Raw genomic sequence first — 22,738 nt, 5'->3', positions numbered from 1 at the left:
AGTGCAATAATATTGAGGAGAGTTCCCTTCCCATTATGTTTTGTGGTTCTTTTAAAACTGCATCACTATGAACACACCACTTTCCCAGGGAATGGGCCAGGGAATTATACAACATAGAACAATACAGCACAGGACGGGCTCTTCGGCCCAGGATTTTGTACCGAACAGGACAATAAATTAAACCAATTCTTTCTACCTGCCCTTGGTCCATATCCCTCCATTCCTTGCATATTCATATGGTTATCTAAAAGCCCCTTAAACCCACTATCGTATCTGCCTCCACCACCACGCCTGACAGCATGTTTCAGACACCTACCATTCTCTGTGCAATAAAACAAACTTGCCCCTCATCTCCTTTGAACTTTTCCTCTCTCATCTTAAATATATGCCCCCTAGTATTAGGCATTTCAAGTCTGAGAAAAAGACTGTCAACCCTATCTATGCATCTCAATTTTTGACTTCTACCCAGTCTCCCCTCAGTCTCTGCCATTCCAGAGAAAACCCTAGTTTTTCTAGCCTGTCCTTATAGCTAAATTCTTCACTTTTGTGGTGGCGGCAATATTACAGAGATAGCAAGGATAAGAACCCAGTTTCTCCCCTCCATAACTCCAGCAGTGCTGTTTGGCAGGTATTGATGGTGTACAGCAATTCAAATTCCAACATGCTGCACATTACCTGGATTGAATATCTTCCATAAGCAAGTACAAGCTTCTTGCACAAAAATTAAAGCAGCATTCAACTTTGAACATAAAGCACAAGAGTTCCTATGATGTTGACAGCAACTGTGCTGAGCTTAGGTTACCAAAGAACAAAAATGTTACTATATATCAGAATCTCATGAGAGCCAGGAGCTTCCCATACTACTGCTAATTGTACTTGTCATTGAATGTAGTAAAGACCCAGAGGTACCTCCATTGCAGAGAAATGGCTTGATGTTTCATGAACGATTAGCAACACAGTTGGCAATAGCTTCCTTTCTCCATAGTTTTTTCCCCAAATTGGAAGTTGTCATTTTCTGTCTGGAAACAACTGGAACAGCATAAGCAGCCAGGAACTGAACAAAAGATTTACTGGGAATGCATCAAACCAGCTGGGTTCCAAAGCAAACTTTTCTTTTTAAAATAAAAAAAGGTATCTCCACATGTTGCTCACGTCACACTTTTATGAATGGCCCCCTTGAGAGAACTTAATTTGATGGAGGCTTGCACCAGAGAACACTGCTTCTTTTTAATATTGCACAATTCAAAGAAATATCCAAATTATTAAATAAAGTTAAAACATTGTAGACTAATTAAACCGTATCACCAGAACCGTCCAGCTCCTCAACACCACCACTGCACTCCAAGCAATGTTCTGGCTACACAGAGGACACTTTAAAACAGCCAGCATGGTAAATCGGCAAACCCAGCTTCTGACTTAAGAACTGTCAGTAGGTACAAAACAAGCAACTTGTTAAATCATTCAAGAATTCAGTTTTGAAATTCTCTTCTATTAGATCTCCTCAAAGTTCTGGCACTGGCAGTTTTCCTTTCACTCAGCCTTCTAAATCTACAGGCTTTATTTTTGACAAACGAAAATCTGTAGCAGTAAACTAGACCATCTTATAATGTAGAAATTGCACACTAAACCATTTTTGTAAATCATTACTAAAAGAGAAAACAACTCAACAGGTCAGACAACAGTTGTGCAGGGGAAAAAGGAAGAGAGTTAATGCTTCAGGTTGATGACCATTGAGTACGTCGGATGCACCTATTCCCTCGGTCACCACTGCAGACGTCAGATTGGCCTACTTTAGAGTGAACCCATAAAAAGCGACTGGCCCAGACTTCGTCCCCAGCCTTGCACGCAGATTGTAAGTGGACCAGATGGCAGGAGTATTCGCTCACATCTTTAACCTCTCCTTACTACAACCTGAAGTCCCCACCTGCTTCAAGACGACCATCATCATCCTGGTAACAAAAAAAATCACATGCAACATGCCTCAGTGACTACCGCCTGGTGGCTCAGACCTGCGTGATTATGAAGTGCTTCAAGACATTAGTTATGGCTCACATCAACTGTAGCCTCCCAAACTGCCTCGATCACTTGCAATTTGCCTACCGGTCCACAGCAGACACCATCTCCCTAGCTCTACACTCATCCCTGGAACATCTGGAAAATAAGGATACCTACGTCAGGCTTTCACTACAGCTGTGCCTTCAGCACTATTCCCCAAACTCAGAGATCTAGGTCTCTGTTTCACCCCTCTGCAAATGGATCCTTGAATTCCTGACCCACAGACTGCAATCAGCACAGATATGCAACAGCACCTCCTCCACGACAAGTTCAACAAAGGCACCCAGCATGGATGTGTATTATCCCCCTTAATGTACTCCTATGCACTTATGACTGTGCAGCTAAATTCCAGCCAAACTCTATTGGCAAGTTCACTGATGACAACACTGTTGGAGGCCAGATATCAATGATGAGACAAATTACAGGAAAGAGATTGAGCGCTTGGTGGCATGGTGTAAAGATAACACAATCTCTCCCTCAACGTCAGCAAAACTAAAGAACTGATCGTTGACTTCAGGAAGCATGGACGAGGGCACGTCTTCATCTATATCAATGGAGCGGAGGTGGAGATGGTCGACAGCATCAAGTTCCTAGGAGTGATGATCACCAACAATCTGTCCTGGACATTGATGTGACGGTCAAAAAGGCACAATGACACCTCTCCTCCCTCAGGAAAACAAGGAAATTTGGCATGTCCATAAGGACTCTCACCAACTTTTATAGATGCACCATAGAAAGCATTCTATCTAGATGCATCACGGCTTGATATGACAATTGCTGTGCCCAGGATCATAAGAAACTACAGAGAGTTCGCAATACAGTGCAGTCCATCACACAAGCCAACCTGCCATCCATTGACTTCATCTATACTGCCCGCTGACTTGGAAAGGCAGCCAACATCAAAGACTCCTCCCACCCCAGTTATAATCTCTTCCAACCTCTTCTGTCAGGCAGTAGATACAAAAGCTTAAACACACGCACCAACAACTTCAAGAACAGCTTCTTCCCCATTATTATTAGACTTCCGAATGGACCCCTAAAATTTCAAATCTAATGCTGATCTTGCTTTTTGTACATCTTTGCAGCCATAACTTGTTATTCCTCATTCTGTTCAATCATCCTATGATATTTGTATATCATGATCTGTCTGTGCTGCACACAAAACAAAACTTTTCAATGTACCCAGGTACATGAAACAATAACAATAAATCAAATACACGCACAGGTATTTCCAACATTTTGGGTTTAGTATGGTTTTTTTTGATCATCTGTAAGATTTTGTTCTCTAGTCATTAATCTGATGTAGCTTTGAAGCCTATATAGTAAAAGAAATTTAGCAAATTCTCACAGGGCAACTAATTTGTCTTCTCTATAACAAAAAAAAATTAAGACATCGCTGGTACATGCATAAATAGAAAATCTAATTCAAACACTATTATAGTCAAATTCACCTATAAGTAACACGTTCCATATTTAACATGTTTCCTTGCATTGGAGGTGTAACAGCTATGGTTCAGTAACTTGCCCCTGTGATGATGGGCTGATCTGTGATGAGAGGGTAAGTAAGTTAGGCCCATACTGTCTGGAAGAAGGCATAGTGATCTCATTGAAACTTTCAAATTCTGAAGCGAGTTGACAGATTAGGTGCTGAGTTATTGTTTCTGCTGGTCTTGGAAACTAAAACACAAGGACACAATATCAGGATAAAGTGTTGATCATTTAGTACTGAGATATGGAACAATTATTTCAACCAAAGGGCTGTTAGACTTCATTGATGGGTTTGGATAATTAATTTATCAAATTGTCCTGTAGGTCAGCATAGTGATGGAAAGCCCAATTTGTACATGTTATTGCAATGTTGTTAGTCTCTTTGGGATGGCAGTTAAGAGGAAAGAATACACAATAATGTGTGCGGTTGTACTTGCGAAGCAGTTTGCATTTAGGCATCAGTAAGTTCAGCATTAGTGGTAAACTGCAGCCAAAACTAGGATACTGATCGGCTACAAGAATGGCCTGAGGACAAGTACTACAAATATCAGAGAGAAGTTCCAGTTGGATTGTAAGGAAGACATGAGCACTCTCACCACTGTAGAAGACTTGCAAACATTTGCTGTAAGTTTGGAGGTTTGCCACTAAAACAAATCCTCTGCATTAGAATCTAGCATCACATCTGGAGGCAACTGCTTTAAGGGAAACTGAGCAACCTTTGTTAGGAAGATTGAGTGGTGATCCTAGTAGTACGGGGAGGAGGGGAGAGAGCAAGAGCAAGTGCTCAGTCATGAAATGAAGAGCTATAGCAGTTAAAAGTACACTGGGAAATTGGAGTTGAATTTGCAAAAAGAGGCTTGTATGAACAATAGAGCTTAGGGACGTAGCACAGGAAAATGACATTTTCCTAGCTGAGCAGCCATGATCCAAAACGGTGGAGCTTTAGGTGCTGAATGGTCTATTCCTGCTCCTATGTTGCTTGGGTGACTAAACTAAGATGTCTCAGGGCGTTGAGTCAACAAACCAGTTCATAGAACTAAGGCAAGATCCAGCAGTCTCAGGATCCAAAAAAATACAAACACAAGTTGAACTTTTGTACACTGCCATGCCTTGACTAGTGGCATTTTACATTTGTTGTTCATCTGAGTGATGTTGTTTTGCCAGGGAGTGTCATTCCTGTGTCATTTGCTGTTGCTATGGTGGCCTTGTTAATCCATTTCCATTATTGGGTATTATGGACCAGACAAAACCCCCTCAAAATACATTAAGATGATAGCCTAGAGCCTAACTTTTAGTTATCTTGAAGAGAAGTGTAAGGCATTGTATTCCGGATGCAATTCGATTAGTCATTATCAGGCTTGAAATAAAACACACTTTACTCAAACACCATAATTAAAATACAGACAAAATAAAAAGAAAATTGGCTTAACTCTAACTCTGTTGAAATGCTTAAATGTATTAAATAACAATTAACTGTTCCAATATAGCACCATGCCATAAACACACCCTTGACAAAGGCAAATTCAGTAAAACAGATCATCTCACACACAATTCTAGCAGCTTTTAGCTGTAACCAAGAGCAATAAGGGACTCCACATCCAGCTTCAAGACACAGCAACTGCTACTGAAGGCTAAAACTAAAATCCTGATTCTGTGGGAGTGTGAACCCACCCATTCAGCCTACTTCTATTCTTCCAACTTGAAAAAAAAAACCAAGGCCTCACAAGCCGTTTAATTTATTGGCTTTAGAGGAGACTGCTCATCACCTCGGTCTTGACCTTTCTTCATAAAACACCACGACAAAATACACCTCTTAAAGCTATAGTATTGTCACATTGGGTTGCTGGGTCTGATGGTTGACTTATGTTCTGTGCAGGTGATGCGTTCACCTCTTCCTGATCAGCTGAGTCTGTGTCTGTGGTTGCTATGGTATATCTGATGGAAATGAACAATCACATAGACACACACTGACAACAGCTTCGCACAGCTAAGTTGGAACTTGGCCTGGCTTTGAGATCGTTGAATGCTTGTACTCTGACTGGCTCTTCAATACTCTACTCTGGCAAAGATTCAGCAGTCTTGTCCAAGCGAAATTCAACTTTCTGCTATTTCCCTTTTTTTTTTAGAAAACTCATATGATACAATTTCTGGCCTCAGTCGCTTTTTGGGCAGTGGAAAAGTTATTTGTGTGCAGCATGACATTCGACTTTGTATTGGATTACTTTCCATGCCTTCATTAAGTGTATTTCTCCACTCGAGGATTGCTATGTGTGAGATTTGCTTGATATCTTTATGATTCCTTTGTGATTTTTACTGCCATTCCATTTGACTAGGAATAGTGTAAAGATTATGTGTGGTGTTGACTTTCGTATCTTTGAAGGAATGAAGGAATGGGAGTCTTCACTTGTGAACTGAGGGTCACTCATGTCAATGTCAGGAATGCTATAACAGCTAAAGTAGATTTTTAAAGCATTTAACAATCTCAGCAGTAGTCATTGAAGTAATCTGGTCCACCTCTAGCCAGAAGAATAGTTTTCTATCGTAATAAGATAATAGTTCCAGCGAGCAAGAAGATACCTACCCCCAGCTTCATCCATGGTCTGTCTGGATGACGTGTGTCATCAGTGGCTCTATAGCTTGTTTATTTGGACTCATTAGAAGCACTGCACTGATTGATGTGGTCCTCAATTTTGCTGCTTTTTCTTGACTAGTAGAGTCCATCTCTTGCTTTCTTCAGACTTGATTCATTGGTGGCTGGCACAGATGCCCTTTAACATTGCTCCTCTCAGATCCTTTGGGCTAATTATTCTATTGTCTTTGTAAAATATGCCATATTGGACTGTCAATTCATCTCTATATTCCCAATGTGCTCTTAAAGCAATAAGTGTGTCCTTTCAGCATGAGTACGGTGCCTTCATATTGCCTCAATCTTATTTTTGAGGGCTTCATTTTTGGATCAACATGTTCAGCTACCTTGTATAGGTCTGTGAAGGTCTGATGACATTTTGTGTTGACCTGATATTCTCCTTCTGCAGTCCTCATTTCAAGTGAGAAACCATGTCTCAACTATCAACTTGACGGAGCCAACTTGTATGTTGTATAATGATTTATTAGAATCTTCAGCCGCTACCTCTCCTGTGGCCATCTGTACCTGCTTGTTGCGCTTCTTTATTGCCTTACACTTGCCCAAATGATGCAGCTTTTCGTAGTGAGAACACTTGTTTTTCCACATTGGACATGCCTTGTTGTCTTTTACATGATGTTGCTGTACTGTTTGCATCCTAGTCTTTGTCTGTGAATGTTCTGCCCTAAATGCTTGGAGGATCTGTCAGCACAATGCAGGACCTGGTCTGCTCTGCTATGAATAAACTCTAGCTGTGGATTTGCAAACTCGACACTTACACACTGGTTGATTGCTCTCCTGAGTGTAATTTATCTTTTCTCAGCAGACATGCTTTCACTTTCGGATGCTTATTCCTAATACAAACCCAACTTGAATTAGCTGATCTTTTAAACTGTGCAAATTCACAGGTTCCTGCAAGCGGAGTTAACTACATCATGCACTGATCGATGGATTCTTTCTCACTTTGTTCCCTGGTAATGAATATGCACAATTTGTATGTAATTGTCACTTGGGCTCAAAATGTGCCTTCAAAGCTTTTCAAATTTCTGAAGTTTTTTTCTGCAGAGATATTCTGCAGGAATATATTTTCAAACAGTCTCCTCCCAACAATGATAAAAAAGTGTAGCAACTTGTATTGTTCTGGTTTGCTTAACAAATTTGTTGCTGTGTTATAATTCTGCCATTGCACATGGAAGAATTCTGCCGCATACCAACAGTAACTGGAACAGAAGCTAATAGGGGATAAGCTGCTACTGTTTTGTTTTAAGCAGTAGTTTCTCTATGACCTTCACGCTTTTCAACATAGAAACATAGTATACAGGTGCAGTAGTAGGCTATTCAACCCCTCATGCTTGCTCCACAATTCAATATGATCATGGCTGATCACCCAACTCCAGACCCTGTTCCCACTTTCTCACTATATCCCATGATCCATTTCGCTCTAGGAACTATATCCAATTCTGTTTTGTAAATATTCAACGTTTTGGATTCAACGGCTTTCTGCGGTACAGAATTCCACAGACTCACCACTCTGGGTAAAGAAATTTCTCATCTCAGTCCTAAATTGACTATCCTGTAATCCTTATATTGTAACCCCGGTTCTGGACTCGCCAGTCATCGGAAATATCCTTCCTTTTTTTTTTAAAATGGCAGCTCACAGCTCTGCAGCTGAGCCATTTATTCCGTTGTGGACATAGCATTTCTGACATTATGTTGAGTGTACAACACAGCAGTGTGTTCAGCACAAGGAATTTACCAAAGAGAAGCTTAAGCTGTCATCCTACAGGCTGTGTGCCACATAGTAGAGGTTAAATGACTACAGCAGACTAGGACAGGCATTTATACATGCTTGCATTTCAATCCAACAGTCTCAGGCTGGAAACGCCCATAAATTAGTGGGATCACTGAATAATTTCAAGGAAGTTGCGAGAACATTTTTGAAGTGCTTCCTCTGCCTTCCTGGAAATTGGTTGTCACAATGAAGCTTTGAGCAGAGAGTTTGTTTTGGAAATTCTGTTCAGACTTGTGGATGATGAGGCCATAAGTAGTACCTCAAAAGCTGACGATGGTGGCCTCAGAGAAGACATGGCCCTTGGAGAGCCAGTGGATTTGCAGGATTTTGCAGAGGCATCATTGGCAATACTTTGAGAGATTTGAGGTGAATGCTGGATATTATTAATTTCTCTAACTTACATAGGAGGGCTGCTAAAACTGCTGCTTTGTAGACCAGAAGCCCGAGATTGTATGACCGAGACCTTAAACACAACACTGTTCTTCAGAGAGCCAAAGGCTACATTGAGAAACTGGATATGTTGAAGTGCTGAATTTTATTGTCCTTGCTGACAGGAGACTGAAAGAAGGTTTAATTCACATTTTCCAGAGGCTCACCACGAATCTTGATAGCTGGGAGGCAGTGCTGTCCGTTGGAAGCTGGCTCGTCCAGGACCTTTTGTCTCTAGCTCAAAGCTCTTCGCTCATATGCTTCTTGAATAGCACGACAATAGTTTCTAGCTTAGCCTCCCAGTTTATGCACATGCAGGTCCTACCATACCAACTGACAACTATATGCCTCCTATGCATGTCGCTAGCCAATGCTCACCATATGTAGTTAGCATCAGAATTCACCAATGGTGTCCAACGCATAAAAGGCATCTCAACTTATCTCAAGCACCGTTGTCAACATCTGAGGCCATTTGTAACAAATTGAAAACAGATGCCACATAAATTTTGTGCTGTAGATTAGTGGAATAGAACGTGTCATTTTTATGAAACTACATTTTGACACCACCAATTTCTGAGGCCCAAGTTGGTAACGAGACACAAAAACATCTTAGTCATTTTGTGTCAGTGAGCATTTCCCCTCACCCTCAAATGAACAGATGATTAGGAGAAAAGAACTCCTTTAGAGAATGATAAGTCAACCAAGGTTCTTGCTTCTGATCACTATATGGCAAGTCCTAATGTAGACTGTACACGTGAATGTTGAGCAAAACCAGCATCAGTTGGGAACTACTATACTTTGTATTTGAAAATCCTGTTGGCTGTTACACTCCCAGTTAAAGATTTACTGAAATATTGAAGGGTGAGGCACCCAAGAGTTTATAAAAATGATGCTTAGCAATAGTCAACACCTTCAGGAGAGGGGGAAGAGAAAGTTCAGAGGAATGTATGGGAATGGACACTGAAGGCTTAAAATTAATAATACTGAAAACACTTTTTAAAGAATACTGATAGTATTTTTAACAATTAAAACAATTATTTCTACTGTTCTGGTCCAAGACCATTGCAAGCATTAGTATACACCAAGTAATACAATTACTGACTCAATTTACAACAGGTAATGGTCTTGTCTTGACTATACCTGTAGCACAGGGCTGTTGTCAAAATTGTAAGCACTGGGCCTCCCTTCCAGAGTAGAAAAGGCAACATTTCCTCCAGTGAGGGGCGATATATCACTAAATTCATCTGTGCACAGCGCCTGCTGTTCATCCTCTCCTGTTCGGATAAACCCACGATTTTTTTTCTGGTACGTTTTCTCACACGATCCACTGTAATACTGGTAAGGTATCCAAGGCCCATCTTCATTAGTTCGTTTATAAATAACAAAACTCTCAGGCCGACTTGTGTGGAATTTCAGTCTTACATACGTAATGTCAAATGCTTTCCCTGCAACAAAAGAAAAATGGAACAACTTAATTTTTAGCAGACTTTTTTTTGTCCTTCAGCATGTTAACAGCCAACTAAACGTATATTTGTACAGTGCCTTACGATATTTTCCAAGCTTGTCTTCACTGGCACTTAAAAACCAAATATTTACTTTTGAAGCTCTTAAATAGTAAAGTGTAGCAGCCAATATGCAGATATCAAGGTCCCACTAACTGCACAAGAAGGTTAATTCCATTATTTCTTGAAAGTTCTAGTTGAGAGGGGAAAGTTGGCCAGTATACAAAAGGAACACTGCTCTTAAGTTGTAACCTGAAATGCATCAACCTGAATATGGAACAGACAGTGGGGCCCAGTTTTAAATGTCGCATCTCCATATTGCAATGCCAGCTTAAATCCATGCAGGAACCATGCAAAAAAAGCTACATTGGGTCAAAGTGCAATGTCCATTTATACCTCAGGGATGATTGACAAGCAGATAAAGGAACCAAGGGGCTGGGGCGTCAGCCAACCACTTGTGAGAATGGTCTACAGGCCCCTAACAGTAATTTCAATGTGAGACAGAGCAAAAACAAAAATATTGGGTGTTTCTGATAAAGGAATAACACAAAATATCAAGTCAAACTGGCAATAATAGCACACATAAGGAGATCATAGAATGCTTTTGAAATAACAGCATATTTTGAAACTGTAATGAGAGTTTTTTTCCCAAGAATTCACTCATGGGACATTGGTGTTACTGGTGAGCCAGCATTTCTTGCCTATTCCTCGTTGCCTTGAGATGATGATGATGATGAGCTGGCTCCTTGAACTGCTGCATTCCATGCGCTGCAGTAGATCGACAAAGCCGTTTGGAAGGGAATTCCAGGGTTTTGCCTTTTGACTGGTGCCATCTGATTTCAATCATCTGTCATTTAACAATGCTCCTTGTGAGGAAAAGACAGCTGCTACTCACTCCAACTGCACCAAGTTTTATTACCTTGGCTGCTGCATGTTATTTATATGTAATCACCAATCACATGCATTGATAAATTAACTGGAAAGACTGCCTTCTAATGAGCATTCATGACATGCAGATGCCTGTAAAATGAAAATTTCTGAGAACTTAATGCTGGAGTTTCAGACATCTATCTGGAAGCTAACTGTTGGCCTCCTGCACAACTAAGCTGCTCTGCCCGCCGAAGATTTCCACTCCCAGGAGCCGCATAGAATCCTGTTCTAAATGGACTTCAAAGTTCAAACCTGAATATTTTAACAGAACAGGAGAATGGCTACTGAACACACATTTATACTGGGAGGTTCTGACTGTGGCAAAGTACCAGAAATATTGCAACGTGAAATTGTTCATTCTAAAGTTGAATGCCTTGCTGTTACCCTGCATGAGAGAGAATTGACTGGACAAGTGTTTGACAGCAATCCACATTGTAAGCAAACAAAAAATTTACACTAAACAAAACATTAGAAATCCCCTTTTTGTAGCATTGTCACAATGAAGTAAAACTTGCCATTGCATTTAAATTAAGATTGCTGTAAGGAAATGGAAGTACATTTGTGAAAGTGTGCAGCTGAGTACCAGACAGCAATCACAAGCATTTAATCATATTCCAGCAAAGTTGGTGTAGACGGCAAGTTGAAACAATTTATTCCAAAATAAAAACCATGCTAGGTAAAAAAGACTGGCCAGCTTTGCATTTGTTTTTCACTGCTGTGCGAATAACACCACAAATTTATATTCATTCAAAAGCCATAGGCAACTTTTTTTTTAAATGTTCCATTGATTTGATATTCCGGGGGTAAAAGTATATTACCGGGTAGAAAGTCCGCTGCAATGAAATTTGACTGCAATCAGTTCAAACTAACCAATAAAACTGAAGTTTTATCAAAACACTGCCATGATAGTTCTGAATAAGAATGGCACTGGGTACTGTGTAGTAACAACAAAAGTGTTAGAAGAATGCCAGTATAATGAAAGAGTACTCACTGAAAGCAGAAGGTGAGGGAATGTTACCGCCTACATGGGGTGGATTTCAGGGGTCATTTTTCAATTCTATAAATGTGCTTTATTAAATTCTGCTTTGCATTTCATTTCCTTTCATTCTTCTGAAACATTCTTAAACGATAAATTTAGCCAAGCAGGCTGACTTCCACCTTAAGTGGTTATGTACTCTATGCAAACTGAGCAGTTATGTTAAATTGCTATTGTTCTGTTCTACTTGAAAAGTAACTCAGAGTCCACAGGAATGCAAGTGTAAAATGATCAGCAGCTGTGACATCTGAACTTGTGTTGATTCTCATGGGACCTCTCACACTTGAATAACCATGTCCTATTTAAAATTTGCAGTGCAGGCTTTTTTTTTGCCCAAAGCTGGTTTCTCTAGCTATCTCACTAAATGTAAAAATGTAAGGAAAAGAAAGGATGCATCCACCACCAAAGGTGAACACTGAAAAAAAAAATGCATGCAGCTGCAGATACAGTTCATCTATAGTGAAGGCCAATCAGGTGCACAATCTGAAACAAAAACAAGATGCTGTACGTGGACCACTCCCACCACCAGCCCCCCAGCACCAGGAAAGGTTTTCATAAATCACACACAGTATTTCAACAATAGCTTTCATGATAGCCTTAAGACCAGTCTCAAAACTTTAACTAGCCCAATCCTGTAAAGATGAAAAGTTTTGAATCAAAGATTGTTCATGTGCGTAAACCCATAAAATACATAAACCCGAAAGTGAAACCTCAAAGACTTCCCATTAACATTGCTTATATGACTGAACTAGCAACTGCAAGCCAGAAACACACAACTTTGTTTTCATTCAATTTAATTTTGGAAAAATGATTCTCCCATCTTCATAGTGACATACACAGACATAGTGATTTGTTGAAAAGCCTGAACTGCTACCACTCAGACGTTTGATACTAGTTGAGAAGAGATGTGAGATCTACTTCCTGAGAGCAAGAACGTCCCTTACGTTCCTTAACACAAAAGCATTGGTAAAATACTAACCTCAATTGTGTGTGGGAGCAACACTTCACAATGAGTAATTACATATTCATAAATGAAATGAAAATTTATGAATATGAAAGGGCTTCCAGATCAGTAAGTGGACAAACACACAATACTTTCTGCACTAATCACACTATTTTGCTAAACTGGAACAGGAGGTGGGAAAAGAACATAGGAAAAACAGATGTGAAAAGAAACAAAAATACCGTTTAATTGAATCTTTGCCAAAAAAAAAAATGGGCATGCCACAAATCCTTAGAGTCAAAGGGAGGAAGGAAACACGGTTACCTTTTCAAGTCTGGTAACAACTTGGCTGTGTTGGGAACTTTGTATGTCTATAATATATTCATAAAGATACCCTTCAAATCATTTACAAATTTTAAAAGGTTGGGTGTTTAGGATTGTTTAAATAAAAAAAACAAATACACTGACATAAAAAAGTGAATATTCACTTTTCAACCCTCTCCAGTGTACAACAGCTGCTAAAGTAGTCAGGAAACGATAGAGACATGGTAGGAGTCAGACCATTGACCAGATTAGATACAGGCTGAATTGAAGACTTGAGATGTGATAGTATGAATAACGCATTTCTACTCCATCGCACAGATGTTTATATCATTATTCTCAATGTTGATCATTTGCAAGTTGAATACTGTATACCAGAGAATCTGTGAAGAGACACACAAATCTAGACTTTAAATATTTCTAAAATTATCATTTTGCAAGTCCAAGTTTTGATCCTCTAATTGAGACGCCTATAATACCAAGTACATGCTTCAAGTTTCCAGAATATGAAGATTTTGTTGCTTTTATACTGACTACAGTATTAATACAAAGAACCAAGAAACTACAAGTACAGGAAAACAAAATCAAAACACAGCTAGAAGTCACCCTCTTTCCCTTGCTTCTACCCCCATCTTCCTGTGTTTTCTTCCCCCACCCCTCCCCAACCACCCCACATATAAATGTCTCTTTTCTCTGCATCCTCCAAGATCCTGGGATGCTGCTCCTTTACCGTAGTCATGGAGTACAGAGAAACTCCAAGATGTTAGCTAGGAAGAGGCTATGATATGGAGCAACATGTGAACTAACCAACACCACCCAAAAGGGATAACAATGAAATGTGATTGAAAACTTGAGATACTACAGAGAATTGGAAGTATTAACTCATGCTAGTCAGCCAGAACGCAAAGCATGAGAATTAGAGTTGGCACTTTTGAAGGTGTTCGCATTGTCTCTTACTTGACAGAAGGATCTTCTCAATAATGGCTCTCCAAATCTAGAAGCTTAAAAATGTTGTTGAACACTAAAATGGAATAGTTGTAATAAAGCTCATTCCATCTTTTGGTTCAATATATTTAAAGCACTACTTACTACTGCTTGCATTTTTGTAATTGGGACCTGTGTCACAAGTTAGTCTACATTTATTTTTTTCCTTGAGATGATAGTGAGCCCCTTTTATTTTGAATTGCTGCATCCTTTGTGACACCAGATACACACAATGTTGCTACGGAAACTGTTGAGTGGGATGGGCAGGTGAAATATGAAACTAAAGCAGATACTTATATGTTTGGAGGTACCATATGTTTTCATATCCAGTGCATTACACGCAAAAGGGAGTTTCATTTTTGATGGGTAATCACAAATATAAAGCCACCTAATTACGAATCCTTAAAAAACAAACAACATTGTTCACTGTAAAACCACAGCCGATTTCTATAATCAGTATTAAGTGAACTGGGAAAAATTGAGTTTAATACCATTTCATGGAACCATGGCTACTGGTCTGTTCCCAACCTTTACCAGGGGACAGATCTAACCATAAACATCAAGACAGGGGAATGGAGGTTCAAGCTGGCATCAGTCTGTGCTCTATTACAGAGTACAATGCCACGGCTGACATTACCTGCCCTACGAAAATTGTGTTTTAGTTTCACAGCTTTATAGACAATGACTCAAGGAGCTACCTCCCAAGTGGCAATAACTAACATAGGTCTTTAGCTTCCACACTACATTTAAATAAGTAAAATAAATATCTACACAAAAAAGTCAAGTGTCCCATTAGATGGCAAAGAATCTGCATCACATCATTGTGGTTAAAACACAACTGAAAAGCTCCCATACTCTGCACACAAAATGCACAATTAATAGCGTCAGAGACATGCTTGTCTGCACCAGCAGCAATACACACCCTTGCAGCTTTTCAATGGAGACCGCACAAGATCCAATACATTGCCAAAACCTGTGAGCCCCCAGGTTTCTCAATTTGAGCAAGGCATTCATGCCTGGGGAATGGTGAAGGAAAACAAAATCAGAGATACAAGTGACAGTGAAAATGGATTTTGCAACACTGTTGCATGCATTAATTTTGCGGCAAGACTGCCGTACTACACCACTGATTAATACTGCTTTGTCGGATCTTAAATAAATCTGAAAAGTACCATGCCAGTTCTGCCAAAGGGTGTGTCTGCTGTTAGCAGCAGGAAGCTTTGTTTGTCAAAAGCCTCGAAGGGCCATTTACCAGCTTATTCATGCAGGTGGTTTTTACTTCATATGAAGTACAATTTGGTCATGATTCCTCAAGTTAAGCAATCCCCAAGTTTCATGCCACTGCATTACCTACATCTTGATGGTGATCCCCTCCAACTCACCCCAAACTCCGGAATTGAGAAAAACATCAAATCAGTCACTTCAAAAAGACTATTAAATGACACAGAAGATCAGAGGAGACAGGTGAACTTTGATGTTTCGGTACAAGTTAGTGCTAGGGCAGGGGGTGGGCACAAGAAGGAATAATCTTCCTTTGAAGTAGTTTCCATATAAACATGACTCAAAGAAATACAAAAGCGTAAGTCTTGTTCTGAACACATCAGGTGGAACAGTAAATACTAAACAGAAGGCAATATACAATCTTTCCATGACAAAGTTACAAAAGATTAAATATTTTTCACTGCATATTGGCCCAGGAAAGTTAACATAAATTCACCATACTCACCACCATTAGTCCATAAAATGATCCAGCAATTTGTGGAAAAAAGAGAGAGAAATTTGCTAACCATTCCATTTTCAACCAAAATTAAAATCATTAATTTCATCACTAGGCTCTCACATCAAATGTTAGTTGTAGCTGGGTTTATGCTGCTAATACAAACTAATCTTGACACCAATTTTGGGTTGATAATTCATATTGTAAGGATCCCACAAAAGGGGTGAGATATGGGCAATACGTACTATTTGACATAGGAGGCCTATAAAGCAAACTGTAAAGCCTCTGCCCTGCAGGTAGTCAAACATGCCTGTACGTTTTTTTTTATTAGTTTTGTTTTCACATTCTCTTTATCTTTCTCAATCAACTCTATTCCCTCAATTGCTCCAGAGTGCAAGTCTGTGATACAATACTATTTGCAAGGAAACGTAAACAAAATCCAAGCTGATTGAACAGGACCACATTATCTGTGGAATACGCTACCCAGCACACAGAAATATTATATTATGTTACACAGAAAATCACAAATAGCATCATGATAGCAGCACATGGGTGCAAGGGGACAGTGCACACTACAAGTTAGTGGCAGTAAGTGGGCACTAAAAGCTAGTCATGACGGCTGGAAGCTAAAGGCTTGAAACTATGATAGGACTGTAGCAGTAGTGAAGAGTCTTTTCCCTTGTCATCCATTAATCAGTTAGAACTCAGAGCTGAAGTTACAACTACAACCAAACCTGTACCAATGCAGTGGCTACTTTAACTCTCTTGCTCTTCTGGTTAAAAAAAAAACTGTTGATGCCATTTATTTTGAATTGCAACTATGAGGGCCTGAACAACAGCCCTAATCTAAGAAAAGCACTCCTACAACAAAATGAGAAAACAGAAATGAAGAAGTTCCCTACATTACAAAGGCCTTGCCATGCCCAGATGCATCAAATCTGCTACTTTTTTTCAAATTGGCACAAAAGTAAAAAAAAACCTGAGAGACATCATTCTTTATTGGCATAGATGCCACCCATGCGCAAATTCCCACTATCACAAGCCTGTATATTTTAAAGATGCAACAGCTTGCAATTTTAAAAAAAAGCAGAATAGCCAACAAAAACACTTAAAAGCACTATACTTGCAATACAGATTTTTACATCTTCACTTTTAGATGGAAAGCAAGCAGTACATTCTCAATGGAATGCCAAACTGTGGTTTTCTGTTAGAACTTCAATCATTTAGCAAAATTAATTCTGGATCAGTAGATAATTGGAAAAGACTGATATCACTTCAATGCCCAAAGTGGCTATGAAGAATAAAATCCTCCATAATTTCTGACATTGACTGCAAAAGTCCTGACAAAACGTCATGAACTTTAGGTTGATCTAAAATCTAAGTCAATTTCAGCATACACAAGCTAGAGACCATGTCATATCAAGAACAGCCAGGTGAAACACTTTACAAATGCATTGGCAGATGTCAATATAAAGAGGTATGGAAAGTCATTTCACTGAAACTAACTTAGTTGAAGGCTTCTGAAGTTGGTTATTGCATCTTTTCCAGTGAATCCTTCATAAAAGCACTTCTGGACAAACCTAAGATGTTAACACTTTATTATTAACACTTTACTAAAAGGAAGATGCAAGTTTAAAGCAACTGTAACAGGCCAACAACCTCTGCAAGTACTTGACTCTGGAACACGTTTTGGGGTGGATCATCCAAATTTCGTACAAGCTGTGGCTTGTATCACTCACCCAGTGTTCAGTATTTTGTGATGTACAGAAGTTATGTTCTACTAGAGGTCATAAGGCTAAAATGTCCAAGTACAATTACCCAGAAGAAATCACAATACAAAACAATGGCTTCTCTTTACTTCTGCTGTGGAACAATCATGCCAAAGAAGCTTCCAAATTGACATCCAAGTCACACAAACTTGCCAATGAACTCAGAGGTAACGGCAATATTACAGAGCCCAGTCAGTCAGTAGTGGTAAACTTGACATACATCAGAAAAACTGAAACATTTACTTCCATCCAAGTGATATATCCCAACAGGAATGAAAACTGTGCACTATGTACCAAGATTGACACTGGTGCCAGTGCAAATATCATCTCTTTTACATATAAGACTTACTCAAGAACCTGACAATGTGGTGCAATCCATGCAAGATAACCTATTTACAATGGGTCCAACATCCAATACATTGGCATTATTTACCTTAAATGCTGATTACCGATCATTGGGGTAGACACTAGTAACTGACTTCAAACAACCACAGCCAATGTCCTACATGTCAGGTGTGGCTTCCTCAGTGGAGAGATCCCCCACCATTGATAGCTACTGATTCCAGCTTTGCTAGGCCTTGTCCATATCACCCTCTTATCAAATGCTGCCTCGATTTCGAAGGCTGTCACTCTCACCTTAACTCTGGAATTCAGCTCCTTTGTCCATTTGAACCGAGACTGTCATGAGGCCAGGAGCTGCATGGCCATGGCAGAGCCCAAACTGGGCATCATTGATCAGGTTATTGCTGAGCAGGTGCTGCCTGATAGCACTGTCGATGACATTTTTCATCACTTTACTGATAATAGAGTAAATTGATGGCAGTTTAATTAACCGGGTTGGATTTGTCCTGCTTTGTGTGTACAGGACATAGAGAGACAATATTGTTGGTAGGATTCCAATATTCAACAGTATTGAATACCTTGGCCAGGGGAAGCAGCACATTCTGGAGCACAAGTTGCCAGAATGTTGTCAAGGCCCAAAGATTTTGCAGTATCCAGTGACTCTAACCATTTCTTGATACCTGACAAGCGGCAAGTAACATTCACACTACACAAATGCCAGGCAAGTGACCATCTCCAACAAGAGACAACCTATCCACTGCGCCTTAATGTTCAATGGCATTAGTATCACTGAATCCCTCACTAATCAACATTCTGGGGTTACCATTGTTCAGAAACACAACTGGAGTTGAAACATAAACACAGTGGCTACAAAGAGTAGGTCAGATGCTAGAAAAACTGTGGCAAGTAACTCACCTCCTGATTCTGCAAAGCCTGACCATAATCTACAAGGTACAAGCAGGAACGTGATGCAATACTCCCAACTTGCCTGGACCAGTGCAGCCCCAACAATGCTCAAGAAGCTTGACACCATCCAGGACAAAGCAACTGTTTGATTGGCGCTATAATACTGTGCGTTTAAAGAGATGTGTTCTGTCCTGTTTCTCCTGCAGAAGGGCACTGTCACAGTGGTTCCAAAATGTCTCCCTCAGACAGGCAGTTGATAAACAGCTTTGAGTTCTTCCTGGGTGCTTTTCTTAAATTAAGAAGAATCCTAAGTGGGTGGGGTTGGACCCCAAAGGACTTCAGTTTTGCTTTCAGTTATTTGGTGGTTTTTGCTGACTGTTGAAGCTGAAACCTCGAGTTCTCTAAGGCTTGAGAGAAGTCTTAGACAAACCGGTTTCCTCTTAAAAATCAAAAGGGGCAGATTGTTTCTTTCAGTCTTTCTTTCTACTGGACGAGAGAGAGACAGCACATGAGAATAATAACTGTGTTGCTGAATTGCTTCTGCCAAGGATGTGTTTATGGAATGCTGCCTATATTGGAACAGCTGATGATTAGTGGTTAACAAATTCATTGTCTTAAGAATTTCAATGGAGTAAAAAGTTATACCAATTATTTTTATTGTATTTTGACCGTGTTGTAAGAATAAAATGTGTTTTGATGAAAGTTTAGTGGTGGACCAAACTGAATCACATCTGGGATACACCACCTTATACTTGCCTTTTCAAAGAAAATAAAAGTTAGGGTCCAGGCTATCTTCATTATATGCTTTGGTGGGGTTTAGTCTGGTCCATAACAACAAGCATCTGTTCCCTCCACCACCAACACTCAGCAGCAGTTGTGTATACTACAGAAATTCAAAGATCTTTATACAGCATTTCCCAAACCCATGATCACTACTGTCTAGAAGGACAAGGGCAGCAAATAAATGGGAACACCACCACATGCAAGTTTTCCTCAAAGCCACTAACCAGCCTGACTTGGAAATATATCACTGTTCCTAAATCTTGGAATTTGCTCCCTAATGGTATTGTGGGTCAATCTACAGCAGATGGACTGCAATTGTTCAAGGAGGAGGCTCACCACAACCTTCTCAAGGGAAACTAGGGACAGGCAATATAATTGCTGGCCAGCCAGCGACACACGCAACCCACGAGTAATAATTTTTAAAAAATGTGGACAGAGTCAAACTGGTTGAAGACTGGTATCTGCGATGCTGGGGACCCCTGAAAGAGGCTGACATGGATCATCCACTCAGCACTTCCAGTTGACGATTGCTGCAATTGCTTCAGCCTTACCTTTTGCACTGATATATTGGGGGCTCTTCCACCATTGAAGATGGGGATATTCTTGGAGCTTGCTGCTCGAGTTATTTAATATTTTTAGTACGTTTCTCTACTAATTGCTGTCCTGTTCATAAATTCCCTGCCCTCTGCAAGTGTAACACTAACACTGTCTGCTTCCTTTGTAAAAGGAGATGTAAAAGAATTCATTCCATATTTTGGCCACGCGCTATTACACTGGGTCCCAACAGCTTTCCCTACCGAACCATTTACACTTTGTACACAGACTGGACTCTAAAATATTTTCATGTTCCCTGCTAATCCTTCCTCATTATGTGTGTCCTATATTCAATTTTTCAAATTCCCTCCTGCACTTAATATATCCCTCACTGTTATTAACCAAGTCTTGTTCCCAACATTTATTGTAAGTCTCCTTTCCCGGTTTTGTTTCAATTTTCCTTGGTTACTAGTACGCCTAGTTTGTGCAAGCCAAGTTAATTGGAAGTTCGCAAGGTTGCTGTTGCCCTACTTGCATTACCAGCACAAAATCAACCTAAAGGAAGCAAAGAACAAAAAGAGAAGACTATTACAAACGAACAGATGAGAGGCTGTCACTGCCATCCAGGAAGGTCAGCTTCCTCCATCCATTTGTCTGATCCAGGACCAATAAACCACTCTGAAGAAATTAGACCAATCATGAAGGTCAACTTCTCGTTGCTTCCCCAATCCATTATTTTGATTTAAGCCCAGTAAACCATTCTCACCTATTACGGATCATATGACTTTTCTGCTGATTCAGATCATCATATCTAAATTGTTCCTTGTTAATAAAGTTGACAAACTACAGTAAAATACTTAAGAATTGTCAACCACTTATTTTGGGTCGAGTCTGACTACCTTAGATATTTGGCATTCTTTTGTTTCTGATGAATGCAAGCTGAAAGACTTGGGCAACAATTTTTTTCAGCAATTGTGGTATTAAAGGAAGATCTCATTCTAACCCACGGGTACCAACACAAACATTGGCCAATCAACATGTATTATAGCTAGAATGAACTGTGTACTGTGGGGCTGTCAATTAAACAAACGGCTGGCTGCTGTCACCAACAAGGAATCTCACTTTGACATTCTGCCGTAAAGCCAAGTGCTGACAGAACAGGTAAATTATACATTGCCTAACAAACAGTAATATTTCAATATTCAAAAATGTTTTGCTACCCAGAAGTATACAATTCAGCCACGGATTCATATTTCCAGTTTCTGTCACATGAAAAAGTTATTTTCTATATTAAAAAGGTAAAGTCACCACAGTCTTACCAGACAATACGACTGCTCTTTTATTACATACAGATGGCTAGTGGCAGTTTAACCTGAGGGTCACTATGCCAAGGGGAGGGGTTGAAAAGGAGAATCTTTCACAGTAACCCTCAGCTGGTGTGGGAATTGAATTTGTGCCGCTGGCGTAACACTGCAACACAACCAGCCAACTGAGCTAACTGACCTCTTTCCACAACTAACTGCAGTTATTTACGTTTGTGACAAATTATGTCATTCCTGTAAATTCATTGATTGAGCACAACAGCTTGCGCTTCTAACCTCTCAATTGTATTTGAGTTTCTTTAACTAGCGAACATGTTATTGAATTAGGGTGGTGGTTCTGTTTAGAAGCACAAGCAAGAAAAAGAATTAACTACCCAAAAAGCTATGTCATTTTGAATTACCATATGTAAATCAGATCTTGAGTACAAATCCATCAATGATTCGCATCAGAAGGAATATTTCTTTCAGCACAGAAAACAGCTGTGTAGCCCTGCAATATATCCAAACAAGTTCACTTTACCCAACAAGCTGTGAAAAATCACAGCCGTATAAATACTTTACTATTCAATTCACCAAACTGGGTAATGCATTTGATTTTCTTAATTCAAATTCTGTGTTACTGGGCACTGAGTAAATGGATTTTGGCTAATGAAACTAATGTAATGCATACACTTATGAAAATGCTAAGCAAAGTGTCAATTATTTTTGACAACAAGGTGCAGAGCTGGATGAACACAGCAGGCCAAGCAGCATCATAGGAGCAGAAAGGCTGACGTTTCGGGCCTAGACCCTTCATCAGAATTATTTTTATAGTGTAATAGAGCGAGGGGTCACTGAAAGGATTGGGAGAAAGAGAGGGAAAAGAATGAAATTTACTTAGAATTGGTTTACAGTTTATCCCCTTTCACTGTCATTACACCAGAGGGACTGCAACCTGAAATAACTGCACAGAGGCTGGTATTCCATCACCAAGTCACCCTTTATTTGTTTCTGTACAGTACACTGGCTGTGGCTAGCCAACTTTTCCAGCAACGTTTTTGCCCAGGTACGGTTCCTCAGATTCACCAGGTCTGGGAATAATTGGCGTGGATTCTTCTTCCCATCAGCAACTCAGCTGGAGCTATCAGTGTTGTTGTGCGAGCGGTGGTCCTACAACCAAACAGGAAGTGGGACAGTTTGTTATCGAGTGACACTTTCGGCTGCTTCTTCAAGCCTGCCTTCAAAGTTTGGACTGCTCTTTCTGCCAGACTATTGGATGATGG

The 22,738-nt window shown here is 39.9% G+C and overlaps 1 protein-coding gene across 1 annotated transcript in view; it reads right to left on the bottom strand.

The window, feature by feature from the left end:
- lamc1 (laminin, gamma 1) overlaps positions 1–22,738 on the bottom strand; it is a 225,855-nt gene that overhangs the window by 97,271 nt on the left and 105,846 nt on the right. The window contains exon 2 of the mRNA XM_048601974.1: positions 9,528–9,832. Coding sequence (XP_048457931.1) covers positions 9,528–9,832 — 305 coding nt within the window. The remainder of the gene's footprint in view (positions 1–9,527; positions 9,833–22,738) is intronic.

Source organism: Rhincodon typus, chromosome 10, assembly GCF_021869965.1.
Source record: "Rhincodon typus isolate 14 chromosome 10, sRhiTyp1.1, whole genome shotgun sequence".
Taxonomy (NCBI): Eukaryota; Metazoa; Chordata; class Chondrichthyes; order Orectolobiformes; family Rhincodontidae; genus Rhincodon; species Rhincodon typus.
This window is presented reverse-complemented; position numbering and strand designations above follow the sequence as displayed.